At 46.4% G+C, this 26,398-nt stretch overlaps 1 protein-coding gene across 2 annotated transcripts in view; it reads right to left on the bottom strand.

Moving 5' to 3' along the window:
* Positions 1–26,398, bottom strand: part of PTPRE (protein tyrosine phosphatase receptor type E) — a 94,165-nt gene that overhangs the window by 27,620 nt on the left and 40,147 nt on the right. For both annotated transcript variants that reach the window (XM_062001066.1, XM_062001064.1), the window contains exon 2: positions 6,531–6,640. In XM_062001066.1, the coding sequence (XP_061857050.1) occupies positions 6,531–6,633 (103 nt within the window). In that variant the 5' untranslated portion in view covers positions 6,634–6,640. The remainder of the gene's footprint in view (positions 1–6,530; positions 6,641–26,398) is intronic.

Below are 26,398 nucleotides of genomic sequence, written 5' to 3'. Positions count from 1 at the left end.
TACACAGGTGTACATAACACCTGCAGTACTATAGAGCTCATATGGGTAAATTAACTGTCCAGAACCGATGGCTGCAAAATCATTTGAGTGTTGGTTTGTATCTGTGAGCAGCTGGAAGCAATCTGGATGCACAAACAGGGCACAGAAAAAAGCTTGCTTTAAAGGCACAGGTGCATGAGGGGCATACAAGGAAAGAAAGATTCTCAAGTCAGTGTCACAGTGCAAAGTAAGGGAAGGTAATAAAATGCATGAAACTTGACATTTCAGTGGTATGTAACGATAAAAGTGACAGACATGACAAAATGGTAATCACAAACCCTCACTTGCCAGGGTTTCAGATAATCACTGTTGGAAGGAGTGTCTGGATGAACACACATCACCAGGAACAGCTTAACAGCTCCTGTGTAGTATTCTGCAACACTGCAGTCTACAGAGAAACCAACGTCTGGCAAAGAAACAAACCACAAAGAGATCTCCTTTTGCCCCTCGCTGACAAGCAGCAGCTGCTGAGCCTCCTGTTGAAGCTTCCAAATTTCAGCCTCAGTACCTCAGAATCCTCCAGGATCTGGGGGGTTTGTGTTAGTTCCCATCACTGGCTCAGTGACAAGACCCATGACACAAGCAGGGGAAAAAACAAGTTGGAGTCACAAGGTAATTAAAATTTCCCTCAGTTCATTGCACAACACAAAATTCACCCTTCAGCTCCTCTCAGAATAACTAATGTACCTCACACCACCTTCTTGAGGAGTCTTTGGAAAACTGATTCTCAGACAAACACGAGGCCTCAATCCAACCCAGGAGAATAGATGCTCAGCCCCCTGCCTGAGTACAGCCTGCGTTCCCTGAGTTAAGGACAGAGCACTCCTGCACTGACCCATGCAACTCCCTGCAGCAAGATCTCAACTCTCCTCCTGCCATCTCACAAGCAAGTTAGGTCAAAACCCACAAAGGGCGTGTTCTGCCTTGTACATGGCTACCTCTGCTTTCAAAGCCTTGCAGTGACACACCAATGGCTTCACTTTTGCAGAGCCTCTGGGTAAGGCACGACATGGTTGCAAACAGATTTGTTCGTTCCCTGTATTTCCTTCAGTATCTGCAGCTGTCATTTTTCTAGATGTAGCCCAAAAGTTTTCAGAGGAGGCTGCAACCAGACTAAGGCCATTGTAGACTCAGGGGCTGGAAGATCTTCAGCCTACACAACTATCTACACCTGAAGCAGGACTTCAAGGGGAGACTGAAAGACAGACCTAGAAGAGCTTTTAATCAGCGCTGCTTCAAACACTGAAAAATGAAATGTAAGAGTAAATGCACACAGAGTGACAAATGTGCTCTAAAGTAGATCTCCTCTGCCAGGGAAAACTTTCCCCTGTCCCAACACAAAATGCTCTGGTCCAAAACCACGGGGATTTCTGTTGGCAGCCACACAAAGCAAGCAGCTCATCCCCAGGGTACTTCACAGAACTGGAATGAAACAGCAAATTGCATGTTGACAAGAGAGGAGGACTGTCACCAGGGGGTGGTGGCAACCCCTCGTGCTTCCCCTGCCACCCACCGAGGCTGACTCACGGGTTCTTCCCAGCCTCCTCCCCTGTGCTGCTGTGGCACAGCCCTCTGAAGGGCTCTTTCTGGAAACATTGCACTGTTTCCCTCAGGGTTAGAATGTTCCCACTTTCCACATGTGTCAAAACCAAAACCACCCATGAGAGATAAAGGAACTAAAAGCAGTGTATGCACATCAGCAAGTGTCCTGTGAGCAGCCCTCCAGACTGTCTCCCAAACCTTGGTCATCATCCCTGGATCAGTTCCTTTGCATGCAGGACCTGAGCGGTAAAATTGCCCATGAATAAAAGTGTGATTAACCCACTTCTTTCTCCCTCCACAATTGCAAGCTAACACAGCAAGGCACGTGGCTTGCCCTAGATCAGCAAGTCAGGTACCTGAAATTATTCCAGTGCTGCCAAAGAACAGACAAGATACTGTTTATCTGAGCCTGGAGAAATCTCACAACTGGGTCAATTTATTCACAGGTCTGAAGGTTTTTGTCCAAACAACAGAGAACTTAACCCTCCACCTCTCCAAAGCTAAAACCAATCTGCTGTCTCTCACCCATTATTTGGGTTAAAGGCAGAGCTTTTCCAGGCTGCACTCATCTCTGCTGCCTCATTCAGCAGACACATGAATGCTCCTTAAACCATGCTCAGTCAGACCTGACCGCAGAGGCTTTTGGGCAGTGACATGTGCCTCTGGTTGGGTCAGAACTACTGTTTCAGACATCCAGCCCTGCAAAGGACCCCAGCCTCCTCTGACATCTATTTTATACTGAGTGGCTATCACATCATCTTGACACAGCCCTTATCCATCACGTGCCAAACAGTGCACTCAAACAGTGCCACATTATAAAATGGGTCATTATGAATAGAACTCAGCTCAACTTTTAATGGAGATGTTTTGCCATCCACTGGCACAAAACCCAGGGCTTCTCAGGTTCCCACAATGTTGGCACTATCACAGTAACACATTTCCCACATGTGAGATGTGGGGGCTCTTAAGATATGTGTCTGCTGAACAACTCAGTCCAGCTTGCAGCAGCTCCTGCAGCCAGCTTGTCTGGTGGCCCTGCCAGACCTTTACACGTTAATTGAGGGGGTAATTCCGACTGGATGACCTATCATGCACGAGAGTGTTGAGCATCTTCTCTGCTATTCCTTCACCTGCTCATCTTTCAAAAGGCAATGATTCATCTTCAGTTTTTATTATAGTCTTTCAATGCTCCTCACGTGCCCACAGAGCAGGCAACACTCCCAAAACTGGCTGAGACAACTGCAGAGAGCAGCAGAGCTCACCAAAGCACACGCAGTCACAGGACAGAAACCCTTTCTCCTTATACCTTGCCGGGCCACTGGGATGCTGCTCACAGTGCAGACATGCATGGGGTGCAAGCTGTGCTCATGCCATCATTTGGACTGATGCTAAGGTGTCACTCAAGTGACATATTTTAGGTGGTCCTCAGTACTTTTGGTGGACAGAGGCATCTTTGAAACATCTGGATTGCATCAGTAGCAAAGGCAATAAACTGTTGCTGTTGTAAAAACTTCCCTCAGTCTGTTTAGATTTAACAGGGACTGATTTGTTGTAACTAAGCTTCTTGCACATGAGTGTGTGCTTTCTATTCACTGACAACCTACAAGCTAACTCAGCAAAAGGAAAACTGTCCTCTTGTCACAGTTTTCATCTAGCCACCCTTGAGGTCCAGTTGAACTCGTGCTGCAGTGAGTGGGCAGGAGAAGCCACTCATGCCAACAGGGATATCAGAGCCCAGACTGAGCCCTCTCACTCTGTTTTTGGAAGAGAAAACCCCAACCTTGCAGAGAATTGCTGTGCTTCACCGTGCCTTGGCTGCAGAGAGGAAGCAGATACGCAGCTGATAATCAGGAGATGCTCTGGTACATATGTAAAACAAACAAATGGTAAATAAATAAAGGAAGGAAGGGCAAGGGAAAGAGACAGGCAGTGAAAACAAACCAAGAAAACAATCCTGCAGTGCACCTGAAGGCAAGTAGCAGCAAATGCAAGAATCACACCTGCACTGGCCATGCCAGAGCCAAATGCTGCAGAGTCGGACTGAGCACAGCCCCGCCTGCCACCGCAGTCATGGAATCATCAAACAGTTTGGGTTGGAAGGGATTGTAGAGGTCATCTAGTCCAGCCCCAACCTCAAACCCACCTCCTTTGGAAGTTCTGCTTTTCAAACTAATTCTTGCAATTGATTATCTACCACCAAAGCATCCCTTTGGCTTTTAAATAGTCAGTAAATGAGACAGATCCCTCCTTCAGAACTCAGTGTTCTGATCATGTCTCACTTTCTACATGAAAGGAGCACCACAAGCCCAGCATGAGAGTCCCCAGCTCTGGGTCCCATTCTGGCTATCCTATAAGACTTCACTCTTTCTAGACATTGCTTTAGTTACCTTCAAAGACACCACTAACTTCTTGAAAGTTCAAACCAGCAATAAATAGAGCATCAAAAGCTGCACCATTTGCTGCCTTTCAACCTCCCACTCATCTGATAAATTCATCATCTCTGCACGTTAATACACCAGAAGTGGAAAGAAACTGCAAAGATGGGCACAGAAGCCATGAAATATTCATTGAGCAAACACTGGAGAAATTTGGAAAGGACTTAAAAGCTTTACTACTGCAAGTCCCAGGCTGCTCTCACATTCAAACCACCGAACAAGTAAAAATACAAGAGGAAGTAAAAGGATCCTGACTGTGATTAATACTGGATAATATTTGAGTAACCAGGAGTTATTGGAATGCTCTGGGCAGTACCATGTACAAACAGTCTGTCACATATATTTGATAGCATTAAAGTTTTATCTGTTTGAAATATACATTTCCTTACACAAATCCAAATGAATAGATACTGGTTTGTGCTTATTTAATGCAACTGGATGCCCCGAGGAAGTGGCAGGGTGATGCTTCTAGTAAATGGCAGTGAAACCAGCTCCAGAATATCCTGATCTTAGGAAAGGGAAATTTCACAGCAGCAATTTCATGATATTCTTGTAGGAAGCAAAACAGCAGGAGTGAACAGAGCCATACAGATCAGGTACCCTTGTTTAAAGGAAGAATAAAACCAGCATTTAAATTCAACAAAGTGTTTTCCAAACCAAGTCAGCCAAAAGGATGACATGCCATAAATGAGAACTGGCCCTTTCAGAATCAAAAGCACCTTATCTTTTGGGATGATTCATCAAATCAGCATGCAAAAGGAAAGCTGGATTGGTTTTCAGTACCCTTCAGTTCTCTCCATATTCTTTTAAAAGGTGTTTTCACACTCCTTCAATCAAAAATATTCTTGTATTAAAAACACCACATTAGTTCAGTGGCTATCAGATGTGTTAGAGAACCCCACTGCCTTGGAACCTTCTGTACAGCTGTATATTTGCAGTGTGCATGTACCTGTCTAGCAGTCAAAACTTCTCTTTGCTTCTCAAAGTAACGAAGGCTTTGATGTTTAGGAAAAAGCACTTCAGTCATACTAATCATTCCTAAACCACATCCCTGAAGTTAAGATTTCATTAAAACACAGATGATAAGGCTACTGTTACCCACATCACAGAATCCCAGCGTGGTGGGGGTGGGAAGGGCCCTGCAGAGCTCATCCAGCCCACTCCCCTGCTAAAGCAGGTTCCCTTCGATCAAGGGGCACAGGGACGTGTCCAGGCATATTATCATGCCCAAATTCAACACAATTTCAAATCAAGCTCTGAAGATCAACAGCATCTATGAAGAAACTGCCTTTTTAGTAACTTTATTAGGATTCAGGGAAGGGATACAGCTAAGAAGTCACTTCCCTTTCCCAATTCTCTAATTCTTACATGTTCAGACCAATGTCAGTAACTTGTTCTTCCACTGCTCCAGGTGCCAGACAAGAAGCAGGACAGGGACAGCTGCTTGACAACATTTCAGCAGAGCCCTTTATTAGCAATTTTAGTTGGGGTGGTGGAGTTTTTTGTGTGGGCTTTTAACATTGGCAATTTATTTCGTTTGAAATCTCCAAGCAAAAAATCCCACTAAGGTTATCAGTACTAACAGCAGAGCCCCATGCTCCCCTGGGCAGGTTTGAGAGTGCCAGGCAGAACGGTGCTCAGCTGCAGCACCACTGTTCTCCAGCCTCCATTTTTGCTAAGAGCACCTAAATCACTACAACTAAAGACCACAGCAAACAAGGTGACCATCAGCCACACCTGGCATTGGATTCTTGCTTGGCTCTCCTTCCATACAGGTGTAAAGTTCATAGGCAGACTGAAAACAAACCAACCAAAGCACAAAGACACACTCCTATAATGACTGGGTGTCAACAACAGTCACCTGAAAACTTATCAGCATTTCACCACTCTGTTCATATGGAACATCATCTGTGTTGGGGAATATCCGTTTCTGTTTCTATGGAACATCACGTTGGTGAGGGAGCCCCAGCCCAGGCTGCCCAGGGAGCGTGTGGAGGCTCCTTCTCGGGAGGTTTCCAAACCCCCCTGGACACGTTCCTGTGCCCCCTGAGTGAGGGGAACCTGCTTGAGCAGGGGCTGGAGGAGGTCTGCAGGCCCCTTCCAACCCCCACCATGCTGGGTTTTAGACACAGAACTCATATAAAGACCCTAGTTCCTCGTGATGTTTAAATAGGTTCATCCTGTTCTCTAATTGGTAATGTCTTCATTTCACATGATCTATGTCCATGTCCCATCACGCTGGAGATCCACAGTGACAGCTCCTGGGGAGGAGGAGACATCCTGTGCTTCTCCCCCTCTCCCAAATCCAACCTGTGCATTTCCCAGCCATGGGAGAGAGAAGATAAAGAGTACACCAACAGCCATACTGGAGATCAAATGCAGAGGTCATCTGGCAAGATTAGAAGCACAACAGTGGAGTCCAAGTCCTAGTTAAACACTATGTCACCTAGGGGACCTCACCAGAAACCCCTTTCCACACCCACTCCCATCCCTGCAAATTAGGAATGTCCTTACTTGTTGTTGTTGTTGGTTTTGGCAGTTCAGTTCCATTGGGTGGCAAAGCTCGTGTGGGTAGAAAACTAACACAGAGCAGCAGGAGCGAGCAAGAATGTTCCATCCTGGACCTAGAGGAAAATGAAAGCAAAAGGTAAATTTGCAGGTGAAATTACTGTTACATTTTTTTCCCCTCACACCAGAGCAAGGCTGAAAGAAAAGCAACGTTCATTTTGGATGGGGATGTTTTACAACTTGTTTCACCTCTCCCATTTGGGTGCACGTTAATCCAGTCCCTGATGAACACACCAATACAAGAGGCTGACACCTCAGCCCTGAGCCAGTCTGGCTTGATTTAAAAATACTTGTCTTTGACATGAGACATGAAGACTGCTTCCTGTGCTTTGCCAATGGCAGAACACTTCCAGATGGTGGCTCTACATCCACTGCTAAAACCAGAACCATCACACTACTGCAGAGTTCCCCCATGTCTCAGTGCCATACAGTCAACATTACAGTTGCCACAGGATATTATATAGTGCTGCCTAACAACAGACAAAACAATCCAGGAACTTGGCAGCCACTTGAAAATCCTTCCTTTCCCTGTAAAAGGGGATAATCCACCAGCAATAATCTCCAGATAAGCTCAAATGTATAAAAACCTTCTGTAACAACTTCCACGCTGCCCCTTTCACCACTCTCATGGGTTACAGGACTGAGCCTTACTCCCAGCCTCTCTACCTGGGACTACAATCAAACTCAGCACACAGCTAATGTTCTTGAAAAGAAAGAAACAGCCCTAAAAATGAATTCCCTGGTGCTGTGAAGGGACGTTGGCAGCAGCCAGGCTCCAGCCAGGCTGGGCACAGAGCTGCCCGGCTCAGCGAGGGCAGCAGGAGCTGCAACTGATCCGAATGGGAAGGGCATCAGATCACCTCACCTGGAACTACAGCTCACTATTTGTTTTCTTTTTGAGAGAAAACTATCTCTAGATGCAGAGTAGCCCTTCTGCTTGCTGAAGGTGCTCAAAGCACAGCCAGCTTACCAAGGTAACCCCTTCCAGGAGGGGCTGCAGGATGCTTTCTATTCATTGCCCCTAGGATGAATACAATACAAAGCATTTTTATCCACTGACATCCTACTAGCTCCAGCCTTTTTTTCACAGAGATGTGTGGGTAAGTGGCCCAGGCACTTGAAGTCCAGGGAATAATATTTCTCTAGTGAAGGATTCTTAGCTATTTCTGACTATGTGAAGCCTTAAAAAGGTGCCAGAGACTCCTGTTACAACCACAGTTTGAAAAGTCGCCTTGTTACAGAGAAACGCTTCTATGTCCAACAGAGACCTTGACACCATTGCCCCATGGATGCTACTTTAAATGCTTCCAAGTGTTATGAGAATATAGGGGTAAGAAAAAGATTAACATGAAAGTAGAAAGGCAGACTATATATTTGAGAACAAAACTCAAACATGTATAACACTTCTTTCCACAGGAGCACACACTCCATAGCATTTCTTTATCCTTACTCCCATACAGTTTGGAAGCTCAATGGACCTAGATGACATCTTTCTCTAACATAATGAGTGAAGAAAGAATAATAAGAAGCATTATTAGCATCAAACTTCATTTTCTTAAATGTCTTTTTGTCCCCAATCCAGCTTCCTCTTGACAGATTTGTTCATTCAATTCCTTCTACTACTGTCTATAATTTAAGGAGATTGGATGCTTTACACAAATAGGCTGAGCCCAGAGCCAGGCTAGTCCTGACCTTGCCACTCTTAGGACTAGATAACTAATTATGCAAAACAGCATCTTGCAAAGCTTACTGGTGTGACTATCACATGTAGATTGGGTCTGACAACTGCAACCCAGCTTTGTCAGCACTAGACCTATCCTCTTACTCCAAAACACTCTAAGAAATTCCTTCAGCCAGGTCTAACTAGATAAAACTGAAAGCATTTATGGTTTTGTATGATAGACAACATAGTATGGGACATATTGCTGTCACCTATGTGGAGTTTTACACCTAGTACACATGGGCTGAGTTCAATGTGTTATCTCAGTCTTGTGTAGGCATTGTAAGAGCTGAGTATGAAGTAAACATTGAGATGTTGTAGGAAAAACACCCAGGCTGTATCTGAGAAAAAACAAACCAATCACCTGCCTTAAAAACCTGGAAGTCCTTGTGAACTTCTCTGTTCAGCAAAACAAATACACCCAGTGGGCATTTTGGAAGTAACTCATAGGACAGAAACCCAGGGAGGTTCTGTTGTATTTAGCATTGCACAGACCCTTCCAAAGTTGAATGCTTTAGAGTCATAAAGCAACAGCATGCTGGAAGCTCAAAAACTGCAGCAGCAATTTACATAAACTGAAGGGAAAGGGAAGAGGAGGATTTGGAAATTTGGAATGAAGCCAGAATAGAAGTGGAATGCTGAGGGAAAGGGCTGGTGCTGCCAGGGGAGCTGCTCACGGTGCACTTCACCCATCTGATTGCTTTGCACCCTCAGCAGAGGCTGCTGAAACCCACTGGCCTTGGGGGGAATCAGCTCTGGCAGTGACACTGAGCTGCTTTGCTGAACAATTTTACAGAGCAGTGCTGAGCTCACCAGGTCACTGTTCAAACATACCCAACTCTTTAAAAAACCCAAAATAACTCCAGTTGATGGTAGGTTTCCAAGAGACTGGAAAGCGTAAGGAACATGAATGTTTCTCACTAAATATCTGTGAGGAGGGTTTTACAGACCACCCCAGACATCTCGAATCTGTTCTCTTGAACGTGACAAACAACAACTTGAGAATACAGCCAGTGCCCCACAATTTACCAGAGATAAACACACCTACAAAGACTATGCAAATGTTAGGCTCTCATTTTTGTCCAAAGCCCTTTGCATTGCCTCTTGCTAAGGACAGGAAGGCTCCAATTCATAAAACATTCAGGTGCTGCAGCACAGAGGCAGAGACAAGGGACTGCACTCAGCATGACCAAGCAGTTACTACTCCTCTTGGTGCTGGGGTGGATGGGGAGGTGAGCAAGCAGCAGTAACATCAAAACACCATAAGCTTTGCTGTACATTTATGTATATCACATACAGGATTTCAACTATATAATGTTTTGAACCAAAAAGCCCCACAGACACGGCAGCATTTGCCATCTTCAAGGAGGTGCAATGTCAGGGTACATTGTGCCAAAACAACAAAGCAAAAAAACCACACCAGCTCCGCCCCAGAGCAAGGAGGCAGGTACAGAAGCACTGCTGAACAAGAAAAGATAACTCAGTACTACAAAAGAAGCCTCTTGTTGATAAAATCAGAAAGGAAAAGATCCAGGTAAAGACATACACTGTTGTATTACACTGCTGTGCTCTAAGGCAACTGCTGCCCTGTCTGGAAAAAGCCATAGGAACTGCACGGGGATACAAAGCATTTTTATCCACTGACATCCAACTACCTCCAGCCTTTATTTCACAGAGATGTGTGAGTAAATGGCCCAGGCACTTGAAGTCCAGGGAATAATATTTCTCTAGTGAAGGATTCTTCGCTATTTCTCACTATCTGAAGCCTTAAAAAGATGCCAGAGAATCCTGTTGCAACCACAGTTTGAAAAGCCTGTGTTGTTACAGAGACATCCTTCTGTGTCCAACAGAGACCTTGATACCATGGCCAAAAAAAGCCCCAACACTGTGAAACTGCACAGCTCATTCAAATCCTGCCAAGGAGTCAAAGCACTTGTAATCCAAATGCAACCCACTAAGGATGGGCTTAGAAAGCAGGGGAGCGTGTGGAACCTGTGCACAGCCCTTCCCAGGACCACTGCCACGCTTCTGCCACAGCCTGAGGAGCTGCCACGGGGATGGCCCAGCTCCCCACAACGGGAGCAAAGGGCATTCCTTTCAGGGGTTACTGCATTAGTACACCTGCTTAATTCCTATTTTTGCTGCAGGACTGAATCCTCACCTGACCTGACAGCTTAAGAATGCAACGTGGTTTTACGAACACACGCTGATGAAACCTTTGTCATGCTGTGTGGCACTGCTGCAGCGTGGTGGGTTAACAGGTACCCATTCCCTGCATCCTCCTAAAGCAGCAATGAGACAGCAAAACATCTTATCTACCACAGAAGATGGTGGAGAGACTGTTGTTTCTCCTAGGTTTTTACCTCTCAGGGTTTAGCTCCAATCTAAACCTCCCCTGAGGAAACTCTTGTCTTATGACTGGGGAGATGAGACTGACCCCCAGCTCACTGCAGCCTCCTGTCAGGGAGTCTTCCTCAGCCTCCTCTTCTCCAGGCTGAACACCCCCATTCCCTCAGCCCCTCCCCAGCACCCTTGTGCTCCAGTCCCTTCCCAGGGGCCAGTCCTGCCCTGGTCCTGCTGCTGCATCATTGCTGATCCCAGCCAGGATGCCCTTGGCTGTCTTGCCCACCTGGGCACGCTGCTGCCTCCTGTTCAGCTGCTGTCCACCAACCCCCACAGGTCCTTTTCTACCAGACAACTTTCTTGCCACTCTTCCTCAAGCTGGAAGCATTGCCTGTGGTTGTTGTGACACCAAAGCATCGTCACTGTAGCTTGACAAATGTGTTGCCACCTCATACATTGGCCACAGAAAGAGGTGTGAGACTGATGGTTTAAAAAACAAACACCCCCAAAAAGGGAGGAGAGGAAATCCACCTTGTCTCCTTGCTCTGTCTTTGCTCCATTTGCTTTTCCTGCATTTCACCCATAAACTCCCAGACATCACAGGTGATACTGGGGCTTTCCCTACCTGAAGCAGGGGAGCCGGTACCGGCTGGGAACCCCAGGCATGAGGAGCAGTCTCAGTCATGTCTGGTCAGGCTGATCACAGCTCCTTTTCCTTTCCTGAAGGGAAAGGAATTCTCTCAGCATCCCTGCTGAGCTACTGTGGCACACCAGGCAGCCCCAAGTTACAGTTTAACCAGAATGGCTCTTGTGTGACTTCATTTTTGTTTAGGACTTGATTGAGGCCCCAAGGTGGGCAAGAAAGCAGTGCTGCAGCGTTGCAAAGGAAAGCAGTGATTTGGGACTGATCTTGTTACAAAATAACTAGAAAAATAAGTGTTCCTTTCCATTCTAAAGGAACAAGGGGAAGATGAACTCAAAACACATGGCTTCAAGGTAACTGAAAAAAGGGCAGAGGGTAGAAGGGAGCTCTGAGCAAAGGGCTGGTCCCTCTGCCACCATTCCCTGCCTGGGCAGCTGGCATCAAAGCCTGTGAAGCAGCAGGACCTCCAGCTCCTCTCTGAGCTGTGGGCCAGTGTGTTCCCACCACTGCCTCCCCACTCCACAGGGCATCAGCTGGAAACAGCTGTGGGGGATTCCTTCTGTTTGAGGCAATCATTCAAAAACTATGTGTTATTTGGAGTAACACACTAAGCTGTGAATGAAAGTTCCAGAAGTTTGGTAAAGAGTCCCATAGTTTGACCTGCTCTAAAGTTCAGGAGCTTTAGAACAAAAGGAATGCATCAGGTATCTTTCCCTTTTCTTTCGTTGAACCCCTGTCATTTTGGGTCAGAGACTTAGGATGCCTTAAAATCCAGAGTGGCAATGAGAAACATGGGCTGTCTGCTGAGCTGTTTGCACATGCATTCAGTGCAGCCCAGCAAGCAGCAAGAAACTCCGGCAGGGACCTCTGCAGTTTGCTGCACGGCTCTTCCTCAGGAGCCACTGACAAACATCCCCTGATGGAAAGTTCAATTTCATCATAAAAATGGGGTTTTTATGGGACTGCCTTCAGCACACTCACTGCTGGGTTTCTGTACACATAAAGAGAAGCTTTGTTTCTAAGCCCTTCACGAATAACAAGCTAATGGAAGAGATGAACACCTAACGTTTAAAACCACGCCTAAGTTAATAAAACCACTCACAAAATGATATCTGACAATAACAATGCATCATGTGCTCTAGATGAATACCTGCACTAAAGAGCATTTGAAGGGGATGGAAACAATTAGATTTTTAAAGACACAAATTAGAATAATCACTTAGTCATAAGAGAGCGAGTGAAGCAAAGCACCAGTTAACCGAATGAAACCAGCTCCCACTTCCGACAGTCAAGCCTGATAGATTGCCTGACTCGCTCAGTCACTTGGTCTCTGATTCAGCTACACAAACTATTACACTTGCTTCCATCTCCACAGAAGAGGTCAGCAGATGCAGCACAGAGTATGTGTGGCGCAGAAGTTACAGCAGTGTTGGGAAGTGATGATTCTTGGTCTGCTGGAGGCCAGCGTCTCACGAGCCATCTGCAGGGCACCTGCACTCACAGCCTACACACAGCTTAACGCATTTGCTCTGCAAATCCTTGTTATCTATCCCACAACAGTTATATTTCCAGGCCAAGACCTGAACACAGACAAAAATTACCACTTTTATAATAGCAATTTTTAAGTTGTACTGCCCTGGTATAGCTGGTCCTGTCTGTTTCTGTCAGGATCACAAGCAAGTCTCCAAACCTGTTCTACCATGGCTAACACGAGTTCAAATCCATTTCAATTAGCAATGCTGAGATCTCCAGCGAATACAAATCACAGCTTGTCACCAGCAGATTAAGCAGTGCATTAGCAGCTCTGCTCCAGGAAGGATTTCATGGCAGTGTTGACAGTGGGGCTGACATGTCACTGTTACAACATGACATTCGCCACATGAAAACCAACCAGGAATTCCTCAGTCACAAACGCCCCCCGGAGCGGGAGGCAGCAGCATTGAGTGCCACGGGCATCTGGTTTCTTTGGTACCTGGATGAGGGGACAGAGGGACCCTCAGCAAGTTCACTGATGACACCGAACTGGGAGCACTGGCTGATTGCCCAGAGCCTGAGCTGCCAGTCAGTGGGATCTCGACCGGCTGCAGAGTTGGGCACAGAGGAACCTCCTGAGGTTCAACAAGGACAAGGGCAGAGTCCTGCAGCTGGGAAGGAACAACCCCCTGCACCAGCACAGGCTGGGGGTCAAACTGCTGAAGAGCAGCTCTGCAGAGAGAGACCTGGGAGTGCTGGGTGATAATAAGCTAAATATGAGCCAGCAATGTGCCCTCGTGGCCAAGAAGCCAATGGCAGCCTGGGGGCATCAAGGAGAGTGTGGGCAGCAGGGCGAGGGAGGTTCTTCTCCCTCTCTACTCTGCCCTGGTGAGGCCTCATCTGGAGTCCTGTGTCCAGTTCTGGGCTCCTCAGCTCCAGAGGGACAGGGAAGTGCTGGAGAGGCCAGCACAGGGCTGCCAAGATGATCAGGGGACTGGAACATCTTTCATACAAGGAAAGGCTGCGGGACCTGGGGCTGTTTAGTCTGGAGAAGACTGAGGGGGGATCTTATTAACATTTATAAATATCTAAAGGGTGGGTGTCAGGAGGCTGGGACATCCCTTTTTTCTATAGCAGCTCGCAACAGGACAAGGGGTGATGGGATGAATCTGGAACACAAAAAGTTCCACTTAAACATAAGAAAGAACTCTTTCAGTGTTTCAGTGAGGGAGCCCTGGCACAGGCTGCCCAGAGGGGCTGTGGAGGCTCCTTCCTTGGAGGGCTTCAAGACCTGCCTGGACATGTTCCTATGTGACCTGATCTAGGTGACCCTGCTTCTGCAGTGGGGGTGGACTGGATGAGCTCTAAAAGTCCCTTCCAACCCCCACCATTCTGTGATTGCTCACCGGGATTAGATCCAAAGCAGTTTTGCAGATATGCCATGTGATGAACTGTAGTTGAAAACACTTAGATGTACTTGGTCCCAGGAATGTAAGGAGCTTTAATTGTGGCCTCAATGTTGAAAAAGCATTAATTTCCCACTCATGTATTACATATATGGCTTACCTGCAGCACCACAGCTCTGGAAACAAAGAGGGAGAGAAGAGAGATCTTCTCCATGCCCTGACGAATGGCTCTTGGTGAAGCAACACAAAGGCTGGGAAGATTCTGGGGACATCGTATCTTAAACTACATACGAAAGCTCACTATTCCAAGTCTGATATCACAAACATTCCAAATTAGGAAAAGAGCACCCAAAAGAGAAGTAACTACAACTTCAGAGAGAGAGAAAAATTCTTCCCAACTTCAAAACCCTCTTTTCATGCTGCAGTAACAAAGGTTGGGATGATCCAGACATTCTGTCTCACAACTGACATGTACTCTCAGATGCTTTTTGAAGAGCTCCTGTGTGGGTTTTTGCAGTTGTCTGATCAGCTTCTGCAGGGAACAACAGCCTCAGCAGGTACATCACTGAGAAAGTCATCATATCTACCTCCACAGCCAAGCACTGAGGCCAACGTTGATTTCAACTAAGCAAGGGTAAGCCAGTCCCACTGAACTGAATACATGAAGGATAATCCTCAGGGTGAAGTCAGCAAGCAGGTGATCGTTTACAAAAGAGCCCCCCCTTCTGCTGATGCAATGACTAACACTGGAGGTGCAGCATGATCTGCAGATGTGATGAGCACCACGATGGGTGTCTGTCTTTCAGAACTGAGGAGTTCTGAGAGTTTTGTTACCCAATGTACCAAAAAAATGCTCCAATATTCCTGGAGATTTAAACAAAGTTCCTGTAGCTCCTTCTACTATTGAAAAAAACCCAACCAGAAATGCCTATATTAACTTTAAAAATGCCCTAGAAGTGTCTTTTTCAAAGCTATCTGTTATGCCATGAGCTGAAGCTTTAACCATTAAGGAGGAAGATGCCGATTACACTTAGCTTTAGACAGGAGTTAAGTCCCATGATTGCAGTGTAATCAATGCAATGAATCATTGCTGTGTCCAGGTGTTTACACAACTGCAAGAGGATCAATTCTAAATATAACCAATATACCTCATAAGTTCATATCTTTTATATATGGCAGTGAGGGAAGGATCAGGCAGGTCCTTCTCAACGTTAAGTTATCCCACGGAGACAAACCCCTTCAGCAACATACACGGTGCAGCTGCTTCAGCCTATGCAACCGCTCTGTATTCACCTGCCACCCTCTCCAGAGTGTTTCCCTAATTAGTCAAGATTGCTTTGAGTGCCACTAAGACAATACTTCCCATGCCAGCCAAGTCACAAAAGACACAATCCATAGCAGCATGCAGGCTGCTGTGAGGGCCACACCTGCACTCTTCAGGGCAGAGGTTTTCCAATAAATAGCTGCTCTGAAAGCATCGGTCTCATCACATCCATCTTTTCCTAATGTGCTTCTGAGAAAGGGTCATCTCTTTGAGACAGGGTCAAAGCCTCACTACAACACCTACAGGCTCTGCTGAGATCCAGAAGGCAAATCACAGTATCTCAGCAAAAAGCTCAGTGCAACAGGACATGGCATTCCCTGCCTGCTCACACCACGTGTCCAAGCTGCTGCCAGCTCCCAAACACAAACCTGGAGATTGCTGTGGCCTGCTGACAGATGAGAGTTTCACACAAGCCACCCACTTTGGAAATACCCAACGCCACCTGACTCTGAATTTGTCCTTCCCTTGCCACAGCCCACCTTCCCACTCCCATAGCACGGTGCCTGGTGGGTTTGGTTGCCTGTTAGCTCCTTGCCTCTGGGCAGGGCAAGGACTCAACGTTCCAGGCATCCAGGATTCAGCCAGGGAGGAGAGCTAAGCCACTGTTCCTCCACATGTTCTTCAACCTACCTTCAGCATTCACACACACACCTCCTACAACACCATTTCTTTCAGAGACACTTGAATCTCTCTTTCAGTCATCCAGTTGTAAAGGAGCAGAATAATACCAATCCTCAAAACCAGAAGTCTTCTCAGAAACCAGAAAATTCATGAGAAGTCGATTCTTCTCTTTTCAGTCTCAGGGAGAGATGATCTCTCTTGTGTTTTAACTGCAATGCCCAGTTCTCCTCCCAAACAGCAATGTGAAGCTCTGGGGAGAGAGTTTCTCTCTGCAATAACAACCTTGACCTGAAATGCCAGGTCTGAGCCGAAATCCCACTGCACAACAGCTTCAACTGGAGCAGAAGTGGCAGAAACTGGAAATAGAACAGCAAACCCTGGAGCTCCATGCCTCCATCACTCCACCCGTCCCAGCATCACCACTCTGATAACCTCTTACCCACTGTCCATGCTCGGTGTTGCACGTCAGCTGCTGGCAAGTGATTCCATACCAGATGTGATTCTCAAACAAGTGCTTCCATGCAAAGCCCAAAAGCTGCAAAAGTATTTCTCGAGCTAAAGGAAGAGCTGGATTAGTGCTCCCCAGTATTTAACTGGCAATATTTCTACAGGCTCATCAGATAATCCTCCAAAAGCGAATCTGCACTGTACGATCCTTTCACAGGAAGAACACATCAGTTTCGGTTTATTGTTTTCTTACTTCTACTGTGCTGTTAGGCTTGGACTTATTCCCTTTTTTTATGACCACTTTCACCATTTCCCTTTTGCTCCCATGCCCAGTTGCAGCAGTGGTTTCTGCAGTGCAGGGCTGCGTGCGGGGAAATTAAGAACTACGCCTTTCTCTTAGTCATTAGTGAAACGACTTATGGAGAGCAAGAGGTATATGCTTTAACTACAGCTGATAGCAGATTCTAGGGAAAACAGCACATTTCATATTGCATTTGAAGTATCATCATGAGCCAGCCACGCAATTTATATCTAGAAAAGCTTATGATGACTGTGGAGCCAGCCCTCCCCCGGCCCCCATTCCCCGGCACAGGAGAGCACTATATCAGCGTTTTGACAAAACCCAGAGCTTTTGGAGTGCACAAAGAGGAGTCAATCTATTCAAAGACAGTGTGGGTGAAAAGGCCTCATCTTATTTTCAGTAGAGGAGGCTTATGAATTGCCTGGGCTCTCGCTGCTAACCTCGGCTTGCCCTGTCAATCCCTCTCCTATCCTGAAATGCTGGAAGCTCTAGATCAGAGGCTAAATCCTGAAAGATGGTTTAAAATCAGGGAGGTAGCACATAAGAAGTTACATCCAGATAATGAGTTACAGCTTTACAATGCAAAACACTGGGCAAATCCATTGTGAGGATGAGCTGCAGCTCAGGGCTAAGCAGAGGGGCAGCAGTGGCCCCGGCTGAGCCAGCAGGGAGCCCACGCTTTGGCCACTGCCACCGTCCCCATGGCACGGAGCAGCGCACACAGAAGTGGTTGTGGCTCCCAGGTTGATGGTGGCCCTCCTCACAGGGCAGATGTGACTCCTGGGCACCGGGGCCAACACCACACACCCATGGCACAGCCCACCTCACCAGAGCCTGGGTCCCAGGGGGATGTTTGCATCAGCCCCAGCACTCAGAGCCCCACGGCAGGACAGAGGATCGAGTTGTCAAAGGCTGAGTTGAGATTAAAGCACAGAACGTTATTATGGTGAAAATGAAAGAAAAACTACTGCATTGTTTTATAATTGCCCACCATTAGGTCTATGCCACAGCCATTTCACATTCTTATTTTACATCCAAGCGTGTCTCTTGCAGCATAAATATTCATTGTTTGTCCTTCTCGGTCTCATTTTGGATAAATAAAGATCTCCACAGCAAGGCTCTGGTTTGAATTATTTACTGTTTTATCTTTGAGCTCACCAAAAAGGTGAGTTTATTAACACAGAAATATAGGGAAGGAAAAGAGACTCAGCAGACAAGTGTATTCGGGGCACTAATCACACGATTCAACTCTGGACAACGACAAAGTTCTAGGACTTCCCTTCAAACCTTACAGGAGTAACGCTTCAGGAGAAACACCCTGAGTTTAAAACCTCATTAATACCTTCTCAACAACTGCTACCCATACACCAAATTAATACATATGGAGAAGCTTGCAAGGAGACACAGAAAGCTGCAATCAGGTTTTTGCAAGTTTGCAGCATCCCCCTCTCCCAACAGGCCTGTGCTGCAGACTGAAGCCACAAATGAGGGTCACCTTTCCCCGTGCACCATCAGCAAATCAATCTGCGCCGCCTTTCAAGCAGGCTCATACATAAATTAGGCAGTCTGCAATTGATTCGCAGGAGAAACCCTCGAGCACTGGAGTGAAACACCAATAAAATCTTACAATTAACTTGAGAAGTTGCCTCTTCTTCCGTCCCAGTGGTCCTTTTATTCTTCAGTCTCAGAAAACGTATCATCATACAGATGCTCCCTTTTAATAGAGCTATATGAATATTTAAAAGTGCTTCTTGAAAATGAAAGCTAATTATATATGATGGAAAATACATCCAGAAGAACTATAAACCACATAATGACCAGATTAAATGCTTGTGTTTCAGGAGCAAAGTATTTCATTTTGGAGGGGAGGGAAAACAAAAGCACAAGTGTGTGCCCTGTCTGCGTACCCAGACAAAGCAGCAAAGAACGTGACATCTGGATGTTTGAGAATTAATTTGCAACACATCAAGAAGGTGTAATGCAGAAGGCAAGGTAGCAGTGTCAGAGCTTCAAGCTGTTCAGCACAGCAGGGCTGGGAAACCTTGTGGGTGCATCTAGAGTCTAGCGTGGCTTTGCACTGCAGAAATTCAAACTAGACAATATCCCTGCAGCGAAAGCAATGCTCAGCCTCTCAGGCTGAAAGGTAGATTTCACAGATATAGGGAAGGCAGACACTGCTTTTGGTGCTGCTGCTAGTTTTTTTCCATACTGCACAGACAGTGTACTAGTTCATCCCTGATCCTTCTTCCACTCCTGTACCTCCACAGGTACAGAAACACTGTGAAACGCTGGCACAGGCTGGCCAGCAAGGTGCTGGATGCTCCATCCCTGGAAACATTCAAGGTCAAGCTGGATGGAGCTCTAAGCAATCTGATCTAGTTTAAGATGTCTAGGGAGGCTGGACTGCATGATCCTTTCATTTCTCTCCCAACTCAAGCCATCCTGTGATTCTATGAAACCTTCTCAGGCACAGCTCAGAGTACAAAGGGTTTGATAGCACAAGACTTTACATGTTCTTATACCTTTTGTCTTCCTACCACCCCCCTTGTTCCTACATACGCCAACACAACTCTACAGCACGCTGCAACCCACCAGGTTAAAACAAGGGGGAGAAGCAAGGAAAGCTTACTTGTTCCTTACATCTGAACCAGTTTAATGATCAAACTCACAAGCAGAGCCCAGCCAATGACTGAGCCACTGAAACTGAGGTGCCCATGTACTGCAAAGCAGGCACAGGCAAAGGGCTGCAAAGCAGCAGCAGGACAGGACTGGGAACAGTACCTGAAGCAGTGTGGTCAGAAGCAGCTTGGCCATGCCTGCAGATAACACATGCACTGCAGCTGGGTTTCCACATCTCTGCTCACAAGGGCTCTTTCTTTGCAGCCTCCTTGGCAGAGCTCATGCAGCTCTGGACCTTGCTGATGTCCTGCAGACAGACAGGTAGCCACTCTTCAGGCTGAAATAAGGCCTGAACAGACCTCATTCCCCGAGGCCCCAACTCAGGCTCTCACCTTTCTCTAGGTGCAGAGTATTCCCTACAACTGTGCTCAATCCTCTTCTCAACTCCTGTTATGACCCACTTCCCTACCTCTGACCTGGCCAAGGTGGATTCCCACGTCAGCAGCAAGGACGCACCATCCACACCCTGAGCTGCCAGCCAGGCAGGAGTGCCTGCCACTGAGTCACAGGAATTGTCCCCAGACTGCCCCAGGAAAACCCCTCTCTGGGACTGTCCAGATACAGCCTCCCTGTGCTGAGACAGCTGTGTCCAAACACTGACAAGAGCACAGACCAGGATGTTCCAAAACAGGAGAGAGCAACACGATAAATGTCACTTGGGGGATGATTTGTACAACTAAAGCAACAGGGCTGCTTGATGATCAAGCTTAGCCACTCATCATGTGAGATGAGCAGAGGACCACACTCACTTTGTACTTCCCAGGGGCTCACCCAAAGCATCAGCTCCAAAACAGCCCACACTGCAGCTTGCAACAGATAACACCCCCCTCTCTGTAGCCTTTCTCCTTTGCAGCTTTAACTTAGGAAATGTGTGTGTGTATCCATTTGTACACACACAATTTGTTTTACAAAGTGCTAAAACATTAACTACTACAAGTCACCCCACAGTGTTTATCCTTCAGCCTAGCACTCTCCTGAGACTGGCAGCAGCACAGAGAAACAGCAACTGAACAAAAGGTTGATGAAACACATGGCCACGTGCCACTTGCAGAACCTTGCAGCAGCCACTGGCCAGCCAGGCTATGTGGCAAACCAAATGCACAAGAAGCAATTACAGAACTGATGAAGCAAGTGATGGCAGATGTTGAACTTAGGTCCTGTAATTTGATGTAACACCTGTTTTGTGACTGGTGCTGTGCTGTGACAACAGCGTGTGGAAACGTGCGCAGGGACTCAAGGGTAACATCTGGTTTGCTGTTAGTTGCTTGCTGAGCATTCATCAAAAGCCTGATACTGCAATGATTTACCTGAAAGACACGGCTGTGTCGGGGACAGACAGCAGCTCTCTGCTCTTCCAGATCCTCTGCACTACAAACCACAGCAACAGCAGGGCCTGCATTACATGCACAGAGCAGCATCTGGCACCAGTGTTTGGTGCCTCTCTTTCCCTGTGACATTCAATGAGTTAGCAGATAGATGTACTTTATATGCATCTATGGTATCAACAGCAGCAGCTTTAAGTGGAAACAAGGCTTTGGGATGAAATGCAACTGATTTTCTCTTCCATTACTAAGCTGCTAATAAGTCATTTATCTCAAAAACAACCATTGTTGCCAGTGCAAATTTCTAGGGATGCCAAAGTTCTTTACAGCCCAGCATCTCAAGGAAAAAACCCAGAAACTGCAATTGCTATTCAAATTAAACTAGTAAGCTTCTGAGTTATCAGCAATGTAAATTCCAAGCCTGCAATGTGGTCTGTGCAGCCAGCTCTCAGAGCCCACGTTGAACCCCTGGGACACAGGCACTGGGGCCTGTCCACACAACCTGCAGGCAGCTTCTCTGGGATGCTGAGTGCATCCCTGGGACATCCCCCCACCCCCACCCCAGGGCATGACAATCCTTCCAGGGAAGAAATTTTTCCTGATCTCCAATCTAAACCTCCCCAGCGAAGCTTGAGGCCATTTCTTCTTGTCCTACCCCTTCTTACTTTGGAGAACAGACCAACCTCCACCTCGCTACAACCTTGGGAGGGCAGATAATCCCTGTGGGGCACAGCCACAAACAGTGCTGAAAGCCTTAACACATGCTTTTCCTCTGCACTGAGAGAATAAAACCCCTCCTGAATCAGCTCACTGCAACTTTTCATAGAGTAACAGAAGATTAATGTTTCATGATGGAGGGGAGAGGATTTATCTTTGCTCAAGTCTGAAAAAGAAGAATTAGTGTCATAAAAGAGGAACAACAACTAGGAAGAAAAAGTTAACCCACCAGAAAACCGCTGATGCAGGCTGGAAAAGTCACCAGATAAATTACAATAGCAGCAAGCTCTCTAACACTCTGTGCTCTGCAGCAGTTGGGGAAGTTAAATGCAGCAAGAACTCCTAAGTCCTCCCTGAAATACCATTACTGATGCTACATCACCAGGGCAAATCGCCACTGAAACCATCTCTGGAGGAATGTAGTGCATTTTCCATCGGCTCAGATCAGCACTGGACAGGGAAAATACATGAAAACCCAAGAAAACAGTACTGGGCTGAGCTAAACCCTTCAGGCATCGTTCCACGTCTGAAGCCTTCTCCAACTTTAACCTCATCCTGGATTTGGAGAAGTGGAAACATACTGACAGATATTAAAACACAAAATCAAATTACTCTCATCCTCTTGGAGGGAAGCCCTCCCTAAGACATGTGTGATACCTGGAGCAGAAGCAGCTCTGTCCAAAATTAACCCTTTTCACAGGATGAGAGAAATGAGGGTGTAAAGGGCAAGGCAGGACGGCACAATTTAAGTGTTTCAATCTCCAATTAAAACACCTGCACACCATTCCAAATGTACCATGCTGGCCACATACCCTTAATAAAGAATTTCAGTAAGTGGGAGCTCAGAGAATATTTACTAAGCTCTAATAATTGCACACAACCTGGTCAACTCTGTTGTCAACAGACACTGAGCTGCATGAACTGTTGGCGGCTCCACTGCTAGAGATGTCCTTTCCCTGTGCCTGACTGCCCACCCATCCATCATCATCTCACCTTTACAGCCCTACAAATTGATGGATTCATGGTAGCTCCTCGAGGCAACAGCATTCATATTGCAAAGTCTTGATGAGCTACAAAGGACAATTTGCCACCCCTTTGAATTAGAGCTGGGAGCCCAGGCTCCTCCCCACAACCAGCACAGCAGCCAGCTCGGCTGCCTCCAGTGTCAATGCAAAAGTAAAAGCACCTCTCATGCCAGGCCCCTCTGCTCACTATCCTCATAGTCTGCACTTCCCACAGGGAATCAGACTGGGCAGCAGCTTCAAGATGCTCTGATCAAACAGTAAGAATTCACATGGGGGAAGAGAGTAAAACAAACTCCACCAAATTACCACCACCCCACCCCAACCAGCCAGTCAAGCATCTCCATTACTGTTGGTGTTTGGGACTACACACGAATCTAATTCCTGAGTCCCACATCAGTGCTCACATCATATCCCTCCTGGGCATCCATCTGCAGAGACAAAGGCCCCAAGGAGCAGCAGCAAAGTGCCCACTCCCCTGTTCCTGCACGCACAGCCTCCTTTCCTAACAGCCCTAGTGCAAGAACTTGAAGCAGAAGTTTATCTGTATGCAGAAAGGATAATCATTTCCTCTTCTTCCCTTTCAGATTCACAGATATGCTACTTCACTGACTTATCTGACAGCAACTGAAATGCAGAGGAGAGCCCGTGCTGGCTGCCCTCAGCACCAGGGCATGCCAGCACTGCTACTTCAGCAGCAAGTGCCTCCAACTGGGTTTATCATCATCAGTATCTCCAGTAGAGAAACACCCTTTCTCCAATGATGCTGCAGTCCCTCAGCAAACTGCAGAGCACAAGGAGGTCTGCAACAGCAACATTTTCTTACCTTTCCATCTCAGATTTTGCAGAAGTTATGGCCTCTGCCAGCTGCAGAAAGTCAGGGTGCAATAACATCCCTGCCCATCAGGAGCACCTGGACACTGAGGATCTTAAGTGAAGACTAGCAACCTTAAACTCTGTTAATCAGAGAAATTAGCTCCATTCTCAACTGTAATTCAAACTACATGGACAAGCTCAGAAAAGTCCATTTGCCTTCTACAATTAATCCAGCCCAAAGCTGTGCGCTTCAGGCAGAAAGCTTAAGGCTGAGCCTTTATGCATCAAGAAGCACACAGATAATTGTTCTTCCATGGCTTCTGGATGACATCTAATTTTTAGTTCTGAATGAAAATGCACATTTCATTACTGGAATATTATGAAACTTTTTTTTCCTACTTGCAGAAGCACTATCACCATCTGAGCACCTCAGCTGCCAACACCAGCCTTTGGCTCTGACCCACAACTTAACCACTTAGTAATTAAATCAGAAACAAAGCTCAGTAGGAAACAACATGCTATAGAGCATTCTAGAGTTGGTGTACTTGGCAAAAATTAGGCTTGTATCTGTGAGCAGCTCTTAGCATTTGCACTACAGCCTACAGCCCAAGTTCAAGGATTCTCATGCAAGCCAAAAAAAAGCTTTGCTGAAATAAAGGCCGATGTCTGCATTGTTTTTCCTTTCCCTCCTGGAACTGATATGACAAAACTTCTGTCCCCAAATACATACCTCTTCTCCATACATCTGCAGATGACAGGATAACAAGATGCCCTGTGACAGTCAAAGTTGCTGCCTTCCACTCTGCTCCTTTCCACTCAATTCATGTTCGAAGGGGAAAAAGCAGCCACCTGTGCCTCCAAGGTATCTCTTTGCTGTTGATGGCTGGAAAAGCCTTTGCAGGCATTACAATCTGCTCAAATCACTATTTAATTTCATTTTCATCCTCAAGTATTTTATTAACAGCATCCTACAGCCATGCCCTGGTTCCTGATGCTCGGGGAAGGAGCAGGAAACAACACAATGCCCAGCTCATCCTCTGATTTTTTCGTATTGCAGTTTTTCAGCAGAAGCAAGAGCTTTGCAAACACACCCATCGCTGCTCTGCCCCCTCCCTTCCAGCCTCCCCTACCTCCCCCATCAGCACCACTTCTCTAAACCCCAAGCCAGCAGCTGCAGGGCCCTCCAGGGAAAGGCAGGTTATGGAGGGGCAGCTCATACCAGAGAGCAGCTGGCACACGAGTTCAAGTGGAAGAAGAAGAAAATACACACCAGAGAGTAGGGCTGCAGCCTCTTTAGTGCATTAGAGGTGCCACTTACAAATGGGAGAACATCAGAAAACAGGCAAAAATTAAATCACTCTTCACAGTACATAAAAATTGTTGTCAGCATCCCATGAGGAAAGAAAATTGTTTCTGTACCTGGTGCTCTGTGCCTTGCAGAAATTTGAACTGCTACACTCAGAAAATAATCCCCTCTCAAATATCCACTCCAAAAACCTGATGAGAAGTAGGTGGAACATTGTCTAACATAGAAAATAGATTGAGGGTGCACTACCTTGACGCTAAGTTCCCATTACTAATAAACTAACATCCAAGACAATGATAAATTGCAAGAATTTATTAAAGAAACTGTGTAAAAACCACAGAATAATGCAGGGAAAGCCCATGCAAGTTTATAGGGTGGGGCAACCTTAATCTCCAAACCCCTCCTGACTTAGAGGACTAAGATTAAGATCACTTCTACTTAAAAACCTCCCTGTAAAGGAACAGTTCTCAGATAAACATGTATTTAGGTCAGTGGCTTCCAAAAACTGTGCTGCTTACCCCAAATACAGGAATCTCCCTGCAGCAGAGCTGCTGCAGCCTCTGAGAGAATGTATCATCAGATCAGACAGCCAAGGTCATGGTATTTATTTCATTCTGATGGCTTCACTAAATAACTACATGAGGATTTTTCTCTCTTCAATACCACCTAAATAGCCTTCAGTACAGAAATAGGTTTTCTAGTCAACTGTGACATTTATTGTGAACCAAAAATACTGCAACTTCTATAGCAAGGCTCTTGAGAACCTACAGGGATATAATCCCTGTTACTCACTGGTGCTGCAACCAACAGATTTATGCCACCAATCTCGTGTTTGTGAGATCTGATGGAGTGCCAGAGACTTCCCAGCTATGGAAGCCCCACCACACACTGGTGCAGCAAGGGCAGGCTACACTCTCACACATATGCCAGGTAACTGCACAGCCTTCACAGGGCTCACATATTCTCAAAGAGACCTGCTTCCAAAATGCTGATTCCTATGTTATCCCTTATTTTTGACTAGTCAATGTTTCAGCCTACTAAAAAGGACAAAATTGGGTCAAAGGGTGCAAACAGCCTGAAATGCAGGAATGTACTAGCAAGCAAGGCAGGAAGTGCAATCACAGACCCTGACAGCAAAGCCAATGCACAGCCCCTACAGACACTTCAACAGTCACATCTGTCCTTGTGCAACTGCCATCCTACAACGCTGCTGGACCACTCTCTCCAAGAGATGTTAAGGAAACTAAAAGAGTTGGCTGGGGGAATAGAGAAGGATTCCTCTGGACAACATCAGACCTTGCAGCGGGTTTTACTTCAGCTCAAAGGCAGAAGCAGTGTGCCCCATGCATAGGGTCTGCTTGCAGGTTTTAAATATCACCAAAGAAATAAAGTCACAACCTGACTCATCCAGAATGAGCGAAGCCATCAAGCCACAGCGACTATTTGCATACACACTGCCACACTTTAAATGTCAGCCATTGTTACAACAGGCCCTGTTTAAAACAAGCTAGGTGTAAAATGCTAATGTACAACACAGGTCTGAAGCCAAGCATGCATAATGTCAGTTGACCAAAGGGCAGCTTTCAAAAGTTCTGTCCTAAAGCAGATCACAACATGCAGCAGGGTTCCTCCAGCTGCTTTCCTGCAGGCAGGATTCCTCCCCAGGAGCAAGAC

This window comes from Colius striatus, chromosome 8, assembly GCF_028858725.1.
Source record: "Colius striatus isolate bColStr4 chromosome 8, bColStr4.1.hap1, whole genome shotgun sequence".
NCBI lineage: Eukaryota > Metazoa > Chordata > Aves > Coliiformes > Coliidae > Colius > Colius striatus.
This window is presented reverse-complemented; position numbering and strand designations above follow the sequence as displayed.